Raw genomic sequence first — 12,132 nt, 5'->3', positions numbered from 1 at the left:
GAAAAGGACCCATTGGACCGTAACGCAGTGTATCTATTAAATATTTTATCAACTCTTAGATTTATAAAATATGTTAAGGAAGCAACACATGTTGGTGGTAATAATCTTGATTGGCTTGTGTCTATGAACCAGGAAGTAGCATCTGTTATGGCACATAATTGCTTATCGTCTGATCATCATCTCCTTACTTATAAGCTTCCTTTTTCTTCTGCTCTTGTTAAACAACCTTATCCATCTAAACAAATTGTCCTCACTAGGAAATCAAAAGGTATCACCCATGAGGCCTTCGTCTCTTCTGCTTCTTCTCTACTACCCTCTTTGGATAATTACATGTCTCTTGACGACTTTGTCAATTTTTAGGAAGGCTGTTAATCAGACCTACGAACCTTTAGCACCCCTGAAACAATCTATCAAAAAGAAGCTGACCTCACATAATCTGTGGTTCTCACCAGAGGTGCTGTCTGCTAGGACAGCCAAATGGAAAGCAAACCCTATTGGCGTAAACATCCGACTGACATATGTCTTTCTTCCTACAAGGAAACAGTCCTTTTAAAATTACCTTGTTGAAGGCCAAGGAAATTAAGTTCAATGTTAGGATTGAGGCATCTAAATCCAAACCCAGGTAATTGTGTATAGTTTTACAAGAGTTAAAAGGTAGTTAGGTGGACTCCCGCATTGAGGAGGATAATGAGTTGTGTCAGTTGATTCATGGTAGCTTTTCCCAGAAAATTCCACTGCATCAACAATGCGTATCAGACCAACTTAAACTTCTCCAAACCTCTGGAAACCGAACGTCTCCTGTGTGTACGACATCTGTCTCCGTGTTCTCTCCTATCTCCTTTCTGGAGGTATCCGAAAGAGAGGTTATGGATACTGTGCTTACGAAGAAGCCAACATCATGTAAAGGGGATAGCTTTCCTGCCTCTTTATTCTAAGAGTTTTTGAGGTTTTTTTGTGCCCTGCGTGACTACCTTTATTAATCGCTCATTTCGGAAGCCTCTGTGCCGGATAACATCAAGGAGGCTTGGATCTCACCACTATTAAAAAAGGAGAATTTAGACCCCAGTGATCCTGGAAATTTTAGGCCTATTACTAATGTCCTTTTTTATGTTGAAAATATTGGACAAAATGTCGTTCTCTCAATATCAAGACTTAGTGGAACAAAATAATATCCTTGCAAGTGGTCAGTCTGGGTTCCGTGTGAATCATGGGACAGAGACTGCACTACTGCGTCTCAAATCCAATATAGTAGCGATAATTGATATGGGCGGCCATGCACTGTTACTTCTCCTGGATTTGTCGGCCACCTTTCATTTAGTCGATCATGTCCTCTTAGCAGATATAGTGGTTAAGGATGGTGGATGTAGTGGCGCTGCAGCGTGCTTCTCAGCCCAAGAACTGCCTTTGTGACTAAGGGTACGGCGCAATCACAAATGGCTTCTTTGGTGTGTGGCTTACCTCAAGGTTCTCGCCACTTTTGTTTAACATTTACATCAAACCATTGTGTGACCTTCTATCCTCCCTGGGGGTTTGATTCGCGAACTACGCGGACGACACCCAGATTGTGATAGACCTATCAGGTACATATAGCAAAGATTTTGGTAAATGAAGTCTTTAGTGCTATTCAGACCTGGATGGCCAAGAATTCCTTACCCTTAAATAGCAAGAAAACTGACGGCTCATTTTAGGCACCCCAAAAAAGCTAAACCTTTTTCCACTGCCTTTGGAACATGGCGGGCGAAAAACTGTTGGGGAGACCCAGAGGATGATGGGAAGGCTATGCGTCTCATGCTCACCTGGGTCCTACTGCCTTCCTTGTTCGGCTGTGCTGTTATGTGCTGGGAAACCGGAAATAAATGTACACATAGAGAAGGGCTGGCAGCCTAATGGGAGCATGTTTGCTCCGGCCCCGACTCTCTGGGGAATTCGCTCCGTAAAGAACCGTGCTCGAAAGAGCTGAGGAGAATAGATACGCGCACACGCATGTACATTAACAATCAGAAATGAGGTACTAAAATAGCATGATACAAACCTATTTGTATAGGTGATCATAATAATTAACTTACTCTTTATGTAAAGGAATACGTTAGGAATAAGTGTATGGTAAAAAACAATGACTTATCTGATGAGCTGCAGCTAAAAGAAAGGGAAAAGGACCTTCGGCAGAGGCCTCTTGTACTGAGACGTAGGATCTGATAGGTGTCCTCCACCGATCAGACACTAGAGGCTCATGGGACGAGTGGTTCCTGTTGAACGTTTTCCTTTAACTCTTTAAACTGTTGATTTTCATTATTTCTATGGGTCTAAAGACTAAAGCAAAAATGTTGAGTTTAAATTTTCAAAATTTTTTAAAAGCTGTGAGTTGCAGTATTAAAGAAAGTATAGCATAATGCTTGCCTCCTGTCCTGACATAGAATGTGTGTTTATTGTCGTCACTTTTTTGTTCATAAGCACTGTTCAGTCTCAACAAATGTATGTGTGCAAAATCTCAGTGGAAAACATGCTGGGATCTCAGCATTGAGTGCGATCTGTTCTCTAATTTATTTTCCTTCCTGTCATTACACTGTATCAAGGCTGGTTCATAGATATATTGTATTGTTGTTTCAGAAAATCAAAGAAAAGGGAGATGCTTTATGGAAGGCAGAACAAAACGTCTTAGCCAGAGACAAAGTGATCAATGAATTAAGGCTTCGATTGCCAGCTACAGCAGAACGGGATAGGATACTAATGGAATTTGGTCAAAAAGAGCATGATATTGAGCACCAACAGAATTTAAAAGTGGCCCATCAGACTATTGCAAATATGCAGGCAAGGTTAAATCAAAAAGACGAAGTACTGAAAAAGTACCAGCACCTTCTGGCAAAAGCAAGAGAGGTTTGTAAAAGTTTCTTCTATTTTCTGTTTTATATTTCAAACATTATCCTTAACAATTCTTTGTTGCATCTTTCAGTTTGTACCCCTATTCTCTTTAAGTCAAGATCATGAGAGATTCTCATCTGCATTTTTGCTCAATACATAAAAGTGACTTTTGGGTGTTGCCAGGAAAAACACAATATCCAAAGATACTTGATGCTGTTTTAAAGAAAATCTGTAACATTGTGAGTATGGGCGACTTTGGTGATTCACATTTACACAAAACATTTCACAGAATGGGTTTCTTACCTAGAGTCATGTACTTTTGAAAATCCACAAGTTTTTCTTTTTTTTTAACTTTATTTATTGATTGTGGTACACTTTGTTGCAACAACACATCACAATACAAGTAGTTATGGCTGAGATGAGTTACTAAAACATATATTGCATCAAACAATTTACAGGGCCTCATTACGAGTCCGGCGGTAACCGCGGCGGTAAAACCGCCTGGTTACCGCCGGACTCGTATTACCATTCCGCCTTCGTGATTCCCGGAATTACCGGGGGATTACAACCTCGGTTTTCCGGGAATCACGTAGGCGGAATGGTGTTAATCCCCATTCCCATTGAGTCCTATGGGACTCGATGGGAATGGGGATCATGGAAACACCGGCAGCATCTCATAATGCTGCCGGTGTTTCCTCGTCTGCCTGCAGGCGGGCGGTGTTAAACCCGCCAGGTCAGACCTGGCGGGATCCTCACCTCCCGCCTGCAGGAGTTGCGATCGCCCGGCATGGAAACAACGGTGGCAGCGGGTTTACCGCAACCGTTGTTTCCATACCGGGCGATTTGTAATGAGGCCCACAGACTCGATGCACATCAGGGCCTTGTGGGGCTGTCCTCAGCCGACACCTAAAATCCACAGGTGTTAGCAAACATAATCTGAGAACGTCACACAAGTATTTTAAGATTCTGATTTGTGCCCTATGGGCAACTAGTATGTGTGAGACACCTTAATATAATGAAAGCTATTAAGCCATCATTGGTAATTTGTTTTATTTTTCCACATCTCAAGAGGGCTTATTGACAGTCTGGTCTCTGGGAGGGCACGTACATGTGTTAATTCATGGTTTTCTTTTTGACTTTATATTTCTCTATGGGTCCTCGTTTTTTCAACACCAGTACACATGTTGGCTGTTGCTTTTACTGTTTAGCTTGGCTCTCAAATGGAGCTTATGGCATGATAGGTGACCCCTCAGAAGAGCGCATTGTGCATATTTCCTTATTGTGTAGTAGTTCTAAAAATGACCTATTGTCATAAGTTATTTTTTGAAGGATGTGGGCATAGTATTTTCAGCATTTTAAGGACAGTGGTTTGAGTGAAGCTCAGAGATGCAGACTAGATGGAGCTGATTCCTAATGTTTTTATTGTATCTTGTTCTTGCAAATGCAAGAGAGTTGTGAGGGGTCAGTAATGAGAGGCGGACAACTGCTTGTGATTTTCTCAACATTAGAAATTATTTGCTACCAAAAACTGCAAAGACAACCTCACTAAACCTACTCTACCAGGAAGTTCCCTATCTAGTCTAGGTTCTAAGGGAAAATCTCCTAGCTTACACAAAACTGACCCTCACACTAAACAGAACATACAAAGCAAATAATAAACCTAAATAAATTATTATCAAACAATCAATGACTTAGATAACCTTCACCTGTCCTGGGTAGATCCCTTTCCCAGGATTGTCCAAAGTCACGCTCTCCAAGTGTTCATACAGAAACGAAAGTCTTGAATCCGTTCTAGAAAGTTCCAAAGTAAACAAAAGTTCACCTACATACACACCCACTGGCAATAGTTCTTTATCTGTCTGTTGAAAAATTCCCCTTTCAATTCCAATAAAGAAAACAGCACCAATGGTAATCCTGGATGGACTAGATATAGTTCACAATACAAAAGTACTGCTTCTACTTCAACCACTGTCCATATGTTTGCAGCCTCTGCAGCCTCTTTAATATAATATAATTTTTTTAAAAAAAATTTTTATTTGATTTAATTGTATAATACAATTTTTACAAAGTAGAGATGTGATCCTCCCATTAACTGTTCGAAGTTCACTAACAGAATGGCGTGGAGTCTTACTTTAACCTGTGTTGCAGTCACACATAGTTCCTACTCTGATTCTACACCGGGATCATGGACAGGGATCGCGACCCCCACAAGAGTGGCGGGCTAAGGACACCCAGCTGGCTATCCTGCCCATCCGTGTCTGCGGTCAGGTAAGCAGGCCGATCTCTCGAAAGAACCCTACCACCGCGATCACCCAAGTAGTCTTTTCCCCACTTATGAGCCGGCACCACCATTCCTCTTCCTCGTAGACGTATAGGTTTTTGAACAAATGTCCGAGGTGTCTCTGGCGGGGGCCTGTGACGCCTACGCAGTTGAGCAGGAGGTGTCTTATGGTTTCAGCCATCTCTGACTTCGTGCAGAATCTGCATGCTTCGTCCGGGGCCAGTTTTCTACGGAATAGGACTTCCCTTGTGTGAACGATATTAAGGCAGATTCTTAAAAAGTTCATCCTGAGTTTAGAGTTCGGTCCTCTTAATAAGTAAGGTTTAAGCTCATTCACTTTGGACAGCTGAGAAGTAGGATCTTTAAACAGTTTTGAGGCGGCAGCTTTTTCCAAAGTATCGATCCAGTCTTGATTTAGTAGTCGAGATTTCGCCTTGGCCGGGTTATTAATTAGTTCGTCTTTAGAACTTCCAGCATTCTCTAAGATTGATTCGATCTTTACCATCCAACTTGTGAGCATTTTACATGATCCAGACCGGATTTCATACTGGATTTCTTGCATGATCCGTGAGGGGTTTGGGAGTAGGCATTTTCGGAATAACATTGCTTCATTACGAGAGACAATAGAGGTCAAAGATTGTAGGGAAAGTTCCCTTCTTATTATCACCATTGGTAGCGAATCAGGAAGGTTAAGGACCTTTCTCCAATAAAAACCTTCCACTTTTAGCCAGGAAGATGTTGGCAGATTCGGTAGGGCTTCTGCTCCATACGTGAGTGTCGGGATCACTTTGGCCTTGTAGAAGGTTATCACAGGGGCCATGGTGAATTTTCCATATTTTTTCAATATTGTCCGAGATTGAGAGGCGAGAAGTCTCGCCTTAGTCATGATGTTCTCCTGCATCAGTTTTTCCTTGCAGTTCTTGTTGATAATCACTCCCAGATATTTAAAGCTGTCAACCAATTCAATTTTGATGTTATTTACCGCCCATGTGAATTTCTCTGACTTCCTTTAGTTTCCTCCCAAAGTCATGATTTTGGTCTTTTCCAAATTCATCAGGGGGTTGTTCTCTTTGAGATAAGAATCAAGGTTATTTATCTGTCTTTGGAGGCTGATAGGAGTTACATCGAAGAGGATTATGTCATCCGCGTATGGCAATCGTGGGATTTTGCTAGCTCCCAATGTCGGTGGGAATGTCCGGACTCTAGCTTCGTACTCTTTGAAGTCAGCCGTATATGCGTTATACAGGGCAGGAGCTAAAGGGCATCCCTGCTTTACCCCTCTTACTGTCTTCATCCAGGTGGACAGAAGGCCTTGGTTGTTGAGCCGGACACATATTGTGGTTTCTGTATATAGGGCCTTTATGGGTTCCAGTATCCTTGGGGGGCAGGCGTGGTGTTGTAATTTATCCCATAATCGTTGCCTGTCTACCCGGTCAAACGCCTGGACCAGGTCGATGAATGCCATGTAGATCTTGGGGCTGCCCTCGAATACCTTGGCTTTTAGTGTGCTCACTGCCAGAACATTAGCCAAAGTGCCGACGTTTTTCACGAAACCCGCCTGGAAGGGATCCGACAGATCAGTCGCCGAGATCCAGTTGCTAAAGTTGTCCAGGATTAAGGCCCCAAAGAGCTTTCCTATGGAGTCTAGTAAAGCGATGGGCCGATAATGTGAAGGGTTGTCTTTAGATCCTTTTTTGAAAATAGGGACCAAAATCGCTTTCTTCCAGGATGATGGGATGGTCGAGAGTCTAATACAGTTTGAAAAAACTTCCTGGATGAAAGGGGCCCAGAATTCCAATTTGTTCTTTATATCGAAATTGGTTATGCCGTCGGGTCCTGCCGCTCTGGATCCGTTGAGCTGAGTTATTTTCCCTTTAATTGTGTTCAGGTCCGTTGGAATTTCCCATAGTTCTCCAGAACTAGGTATCCGGTTCTCTATTACCTTGTCCCGGGTTCCATATAGGTTTTCAAAGTGAGATATCCAGGATTTTTCACCGATTGTGTTTTGTAGTACCTGGTTCGCTAATTGAGAGTTGCCTTTAATCAGTGACCAGAAATCGTGTACCTTTTGACCACTAATAGCACTCAGCATGTTTTCCGCGTCTGCCTGGTACCTATTTGCCTTAGTTGACTTCAGCCAAACTTTGTAGGCTTTTCCTGCAATAGCGGTTTTGACCTTCTTGCTTGGTGACATTGTTTTTGCTGCCTCCCGTTGTAGCTTTCTGACCTCCTTTCTTCGGGTAACTAGTTGTTCATTATAAGTGTGAAGTGGGGCTTTAGATCCGTAATGTAGCACCTTTTTTTTTTTCCTGTGGTAGACTGTTAGTAGGGGCAGATATTCGATCCTGCTTGCTGGGCTTAGCTGCTTAATCAGCTTGTGTTCCTTGTATTGGTTGGTTATTTTGGAAATAGCTACTTCCGACAGTCTCAGTCTTATCCCGCTTTGGTTTACTAGCAGATCCTGTGCGCCGTACTCCTCCTTTCTTCTCCTTGACTCCCACGAGAAAGTTAGTAGATTGTGGTCGCTGTGCTGTGTTCTTATAGTTGTAAGGGATGAGCACAGCGGCAGGAGGCTCTTGGACACCTAATGTAGTCAATTGTTGCCGTTTGATTTCCTCTTTCCCAGGTTGGGATAGCTTCAGTTTTCTTATCGGCCCTTTGCCCCAGGATATGCATCTCTCTTGTGTCTAGGAAGTTGTGCCACATGCTGTTTCTGTCTTGGGGCTCTTTGGAATCGAGAGTTAGGTCCGTATTCAAATCTCCGGCAATGATCACATCGCTCGAGGTAGATGTTATTAAAAAGTCATCTATTAGGCTCTCAATTTGTGCGAGAAAAGAGTCATTGTTCACTCGCTTTGGGTTCCAATATACGCTAATCAGAAGGATTTCTGATTTATGATTGGGGTCTGCAGGGCCTTTCGGCCTTTCCCACTCCAGAAGCGTAGCCAAAAAAAATTCTGATGCCACGGGTGTATTGGACAATGATAGTCCAGAGCCCGCTCTTAGGGCCGTAATGAGGCCAGATCTAGGCCTGCCTCTCTCCTCTCTAAGGGCGGGTGAGTGTGCCATTTGAAAACCGTCCAGCGTTGGTGGCTCCATTAGCCACGTTTCCTGCAAACATAAAACGTCGAAGCTCCCCAAGTTGACATCTGAAGAGACCGTTAGATGGCTGAAGCCTCTGGTGTTCCACGATCCCTATTTCAATGATGTCTCCGGGACTTCCGTAGAGATCGATACTTTCTCTGAAAAGTCACCGGAGAGGGCGTCTAGTGGCTACTTGTTGTTGTTTCTCCTTCCTTCCCCAGCCGGGTAGATTTTCCCCGAAAGGCTTCTGCCTGGTTGCGGTATTTCCTCGGCTTGCTCCACACGTTGAAAGATTCTTTGGGTGGGGTTTCGTGTCGAGAATGGAACCCGGTCAGGACTTCTCTCCCATCTCCTTCTGCTTTCTGTGTCGCGTCGATTGTTCAGATTGTTAGAGGCTCTCTGAGAGCGATTTTCATCATGTTTACTAGACATTTGGGGCCTTGTGGGGGTTTTGTAAGGTAACAAGTCTTGGTCATGATCTTGATGTCTGGGTCAATAGAAGGACCGCTCCCGAAGAGGCGAGGTTGATGTTTTGCCCTCCATAGCATTTAACAGGTCAAAGCCCAGGTTATATAATCTGTCTCTTGCATTCCAGATTTGATCTTGAATATAGTTCGATCCAATATGTAAGTACGAACTATCAGATCTTCCATTAGGGTTCGGTTCCAAAATATTTGTGTCTTTTGTAACATCGATATGCGATAACCGACTCTTCTGGAATAATTTGAGTAGTGCCTTTCGATTTAATATCCATCTATCCTGTCTTTCTTGTGTTCTTTGGAGTTTAAATGTTCTTGTCATCGTTCTTCTTTGCCCAAGCAGAGGTGGGCTGTTGAGGCGAGTAAATCTGCCCTCCCGCCGACCTGTGCCCGACAAGGTGTGGACTCTAGATCTATAATGACGTTTGGGTTTATCCGGTGAAGGGCTCCTGTACTTTCTGCTCTCTTGTTGAATCCAGGGATTTTTCGCCCCGGGGGAGCTGTGGCTTTGATGTAGATTTCGGGGGTGGGCTTCCAATTGGTTTCTCCCATGGGGTCTCTTACCCAGCGCTGGGCCTGGATTCTTGCTTACTCTTCTCAGGGGCGAAGTGGTTTTTACCGCAGCCCACGGAGAAGTCGAAGGAGAATCGAGAAGCAAAGCCTTTGATTTTGGTTCGTCCTTATCTCCGTTATCACGAGTTTCTGTTTTTTTTCTTTTTTGGGCCAACGCTTGGGGAATTTCTGATTCTGATTCCTCAACCGTATAAATGCTCATATTCAGTAGATCGATTGAGCTACTGGAGCCCTCTCGCGATCTTTCTAGACTCCGAGAGGTCGCCCGCGTCTTTTCCGCGGGTTTTAATTTGAAAACTTGACGATTTTGTGTTGGTGGGGTGGTTTTTCCTTCATTCCTCAAGTCCTTATTCTCAGGTTTAGCCTTTTGTGTGGGCTCTCGCTGGGACTTGTTTTTTAGAACTTTCTTCCCCTTCGCGATTGGGTTGTTTTGGCCTTTATGTTGGAAAATTTCAAAGGTAGATGGAATTTTCATTGTGGAGAAATCTATTGGTTTCACACATGGTTGAATTATTGCGTTTTCTGGGAGGGTGAATGCCACTGATCCATTTTTCTTTCCTGATTTACTGGCTGAACGACTCAGAGACTGGCCGTCCTTTATGTTATATTCCGGTTGGTCAACAGATTTTGCCGGAGAGTGGGGTCTCTCTATAAGCCAGTTCCCCCCCTCAATGTCCCCTTCCCCCCCACGACCTTGGGTCGTCACAAGGGGTTCATTCATCCCAGGTCGCTCTATAGTTTGTGTCCCTTGGGTGTTTGTTTGCCAATTTGCCAAACTTGGATTGGGAATGACTGACCTTTCTGCGGGCCCTGATCGAATCTCAGCACTAGAGACTTCCTTGTCATCTCCTTTATGATGTAGGTGTGCAGTGATGAAGCCCTCTAGAAAGGTCAGTTTAGTGTGCATGTGTGCAATCAGAGTAGTTTGATCTTTTAAAGTGTCGCTGATTGCTTCGTATAGTTTCCCTAACGGGGCCAATGCAATGGTAACCGAGGACAGCGTAGTCATGAGATCCTCTTTTTCAAGGGCATTTCTAGCACTTCACTAGGGGGATTTTCTCCTTGCCATCTAGGAGCCAACAGGGGGCCCAGATCTTTGGAGTATCTCGGGCTTGTATCGTTTGAAGGGACATCCCCTTCTGTGAGTGCTTCAGGACTAATCGCGATAAGGTGAGGAATTCGTGGAGCGGGTGCATTGGGCAAAACAGGAGGGCCCTTATCCGAAGCTGGGGGCAGATGTGTCTCCCCTGTTAGGGTTTCCAGCGTGCCCAAGCCCACTACTTTCTTCCTCGTATCAAATAAGTTGCCAGTAGGTAGGGTCACCCTTCCAGGGGTGTCGCTTCCCACTGGTATAGTCTTGACATTTAGCTGAGTTATGACCAGCTCTTTGTTCAACCAGTCGCTAGGTGCAAGAGCGGAGCCAGGTACTGGCTGCCCTTCCCGGATACTGCATCTGCACCCATGCTAATTGGGTTCAGGGTCTGGTTCCCTTGAGTCGGCTGATGTAGTGAGTTATTTGCCACTTTCTCTGGCAAAACAGTCATCTCAGGGGGAGGATTTAAGTGTAGAAAATGCATTGCTCTGTCTTCCACTATGGCCAGCAGTTCTGCATCTGAAATATCATGCCGTATTGTTTCCTCCATTCGTATTTTTTTCCCAAAAAACTCTTTCAGAGTTGGTTTTGATTTTATACCTTGAAAAGTAGGGTGTTTTTTCCCCCCCACCTGCCCTCTTTTATATGGGGGTTTAGCCCTTACCGCTCTGCGAGAGGACATTTTGTGGCTGCCTCCCGCCATTTTCGGCGAGATGTCGATTATCTGGTCGGCATTTGTTACTATACCCGTCGCATCTGTTCCGCATGGTGGGGCGAAGTTCGATAAGAGTGTGGGGGGATCGTTTCCGCCGGTGTTCAACGCTGGAGTTACCAGCCGCGGGGGGAAGCGCAGATTTGGACGTCCCCATCTTCTACAACAGATCCCACTGTCTCCCGTCCCTCTTTTTCTACCTCTCCCACCTTACCCACAAATTTGCCCAAGACTTGGGGAGCTGATAATAGAACCCCTGAGTCCGGGGGTGTTCTCAACTCCTCCTCTCCCTCTGTGTTGTGTATCATGACCACTATCCGCTTCTCCTGGGGTGCGGAGGGAAGTGACTCCGTGGTGCCCCCTGGACTTAGTACTTTCACCACAAGGGAGTCTATAGGTTGGGGCAGGTGCCAGAATCCCATCACCCTCATCTCCCGTGCGGGCGAGTTAGGATGCTCGAGGCATTCTCCTTCCGCTCCTTCAGCGCACAGTGGGGCTATCACCGGGTTTATTATTCTTCCACACCCGATTTCTCGGCCCTGAGCTGTGAGGGTGGGTGATGTGACTGAAGGTGTAGGGGGGGCACAGGACACATCGATGTTGCTGTAACAGCTTGGGGATTTTCTAAGACTCATCCCGCCATTGGCGCTGTTATAGCCGGTAAACCTTCCACACTTTGAGATTCAATCGGAGGAAACCTGAAGTCACTTACTTCGTTCATCTCAGTATGCCGGATGGAGTTTACCTGTACTTCTTTTCCCGCGTGTTTTATTCGGGAAATCCGCTGCAATCTCAGGGTTGCCAGTTGCTCTACACTTTCTGGCGAGGTTGCGCTGTCCTTGTTGTTACACGGTGGCGGACGAGGTTTGCCGTTTCTTAATACGCGCTTGTCCTGGGCCTCCACCCCAAGTTTCCGCTTTGCGGGCTCCTCTATGGCTGCCATCCGCCGGGCCTGAAGGGCGATGGATCGATATGCAAGCAGGGTGCGTTCGTCGCAGGCTCGTCAAGCGGTCACGCGGGCCCGCTGACTGCCCTTGTCAGTCCCTTCGCG

At 45.1% G+C, this 12,132-nt stretch overlaps 1 protein-coding gene across 4 annotated transcripts in view; it reads left to right on the top strand.

Moving 5' to 3' along the window:
• Window positions 1-12,132, top strand: part of CEP290 (centrosomal protein 290) — a 3,224,991-nt gene that overhangs the window by 1,844,750 nt on the left and 1,368,109 nt on the right. For all 4 annotated transcript variants that reach the window (XM_069629332.1, XM_069629331.1, XM_069629333.1 and 1 more), the window contains one exon: window positions 2,608-2,874. In XM_069629332.1, the coding sequence (XP_069485433.1) occupies window positions 2,608-2,874 (267 nt within the window). The remainder of the gene's footprint in view (window positions 1-2,607; window positions 2,875-12,132) is intronic.

Source organism: Ambystoma mexicanum, chromosome 12 (assembly GCF_040938575.1).
Source record: "Ambystoma mexicanum isolate Mex_15411 chromosome 12, UKY_AmexF1_1, whole genome shotgun sequence".
In the NCBI taxonomy this organism is placed as follows: Eukaryota; Metazoa; Chordata; class Amphibia; order Caudata; family Ambystomatidae; genus Ambystoma; species Ambystoma mexicanum.
The sequence above is the reverse complement of the archived record's forward strand: the minus strand, read 5'-3'. Positions and strand labels throughout refer to the sequence as shown.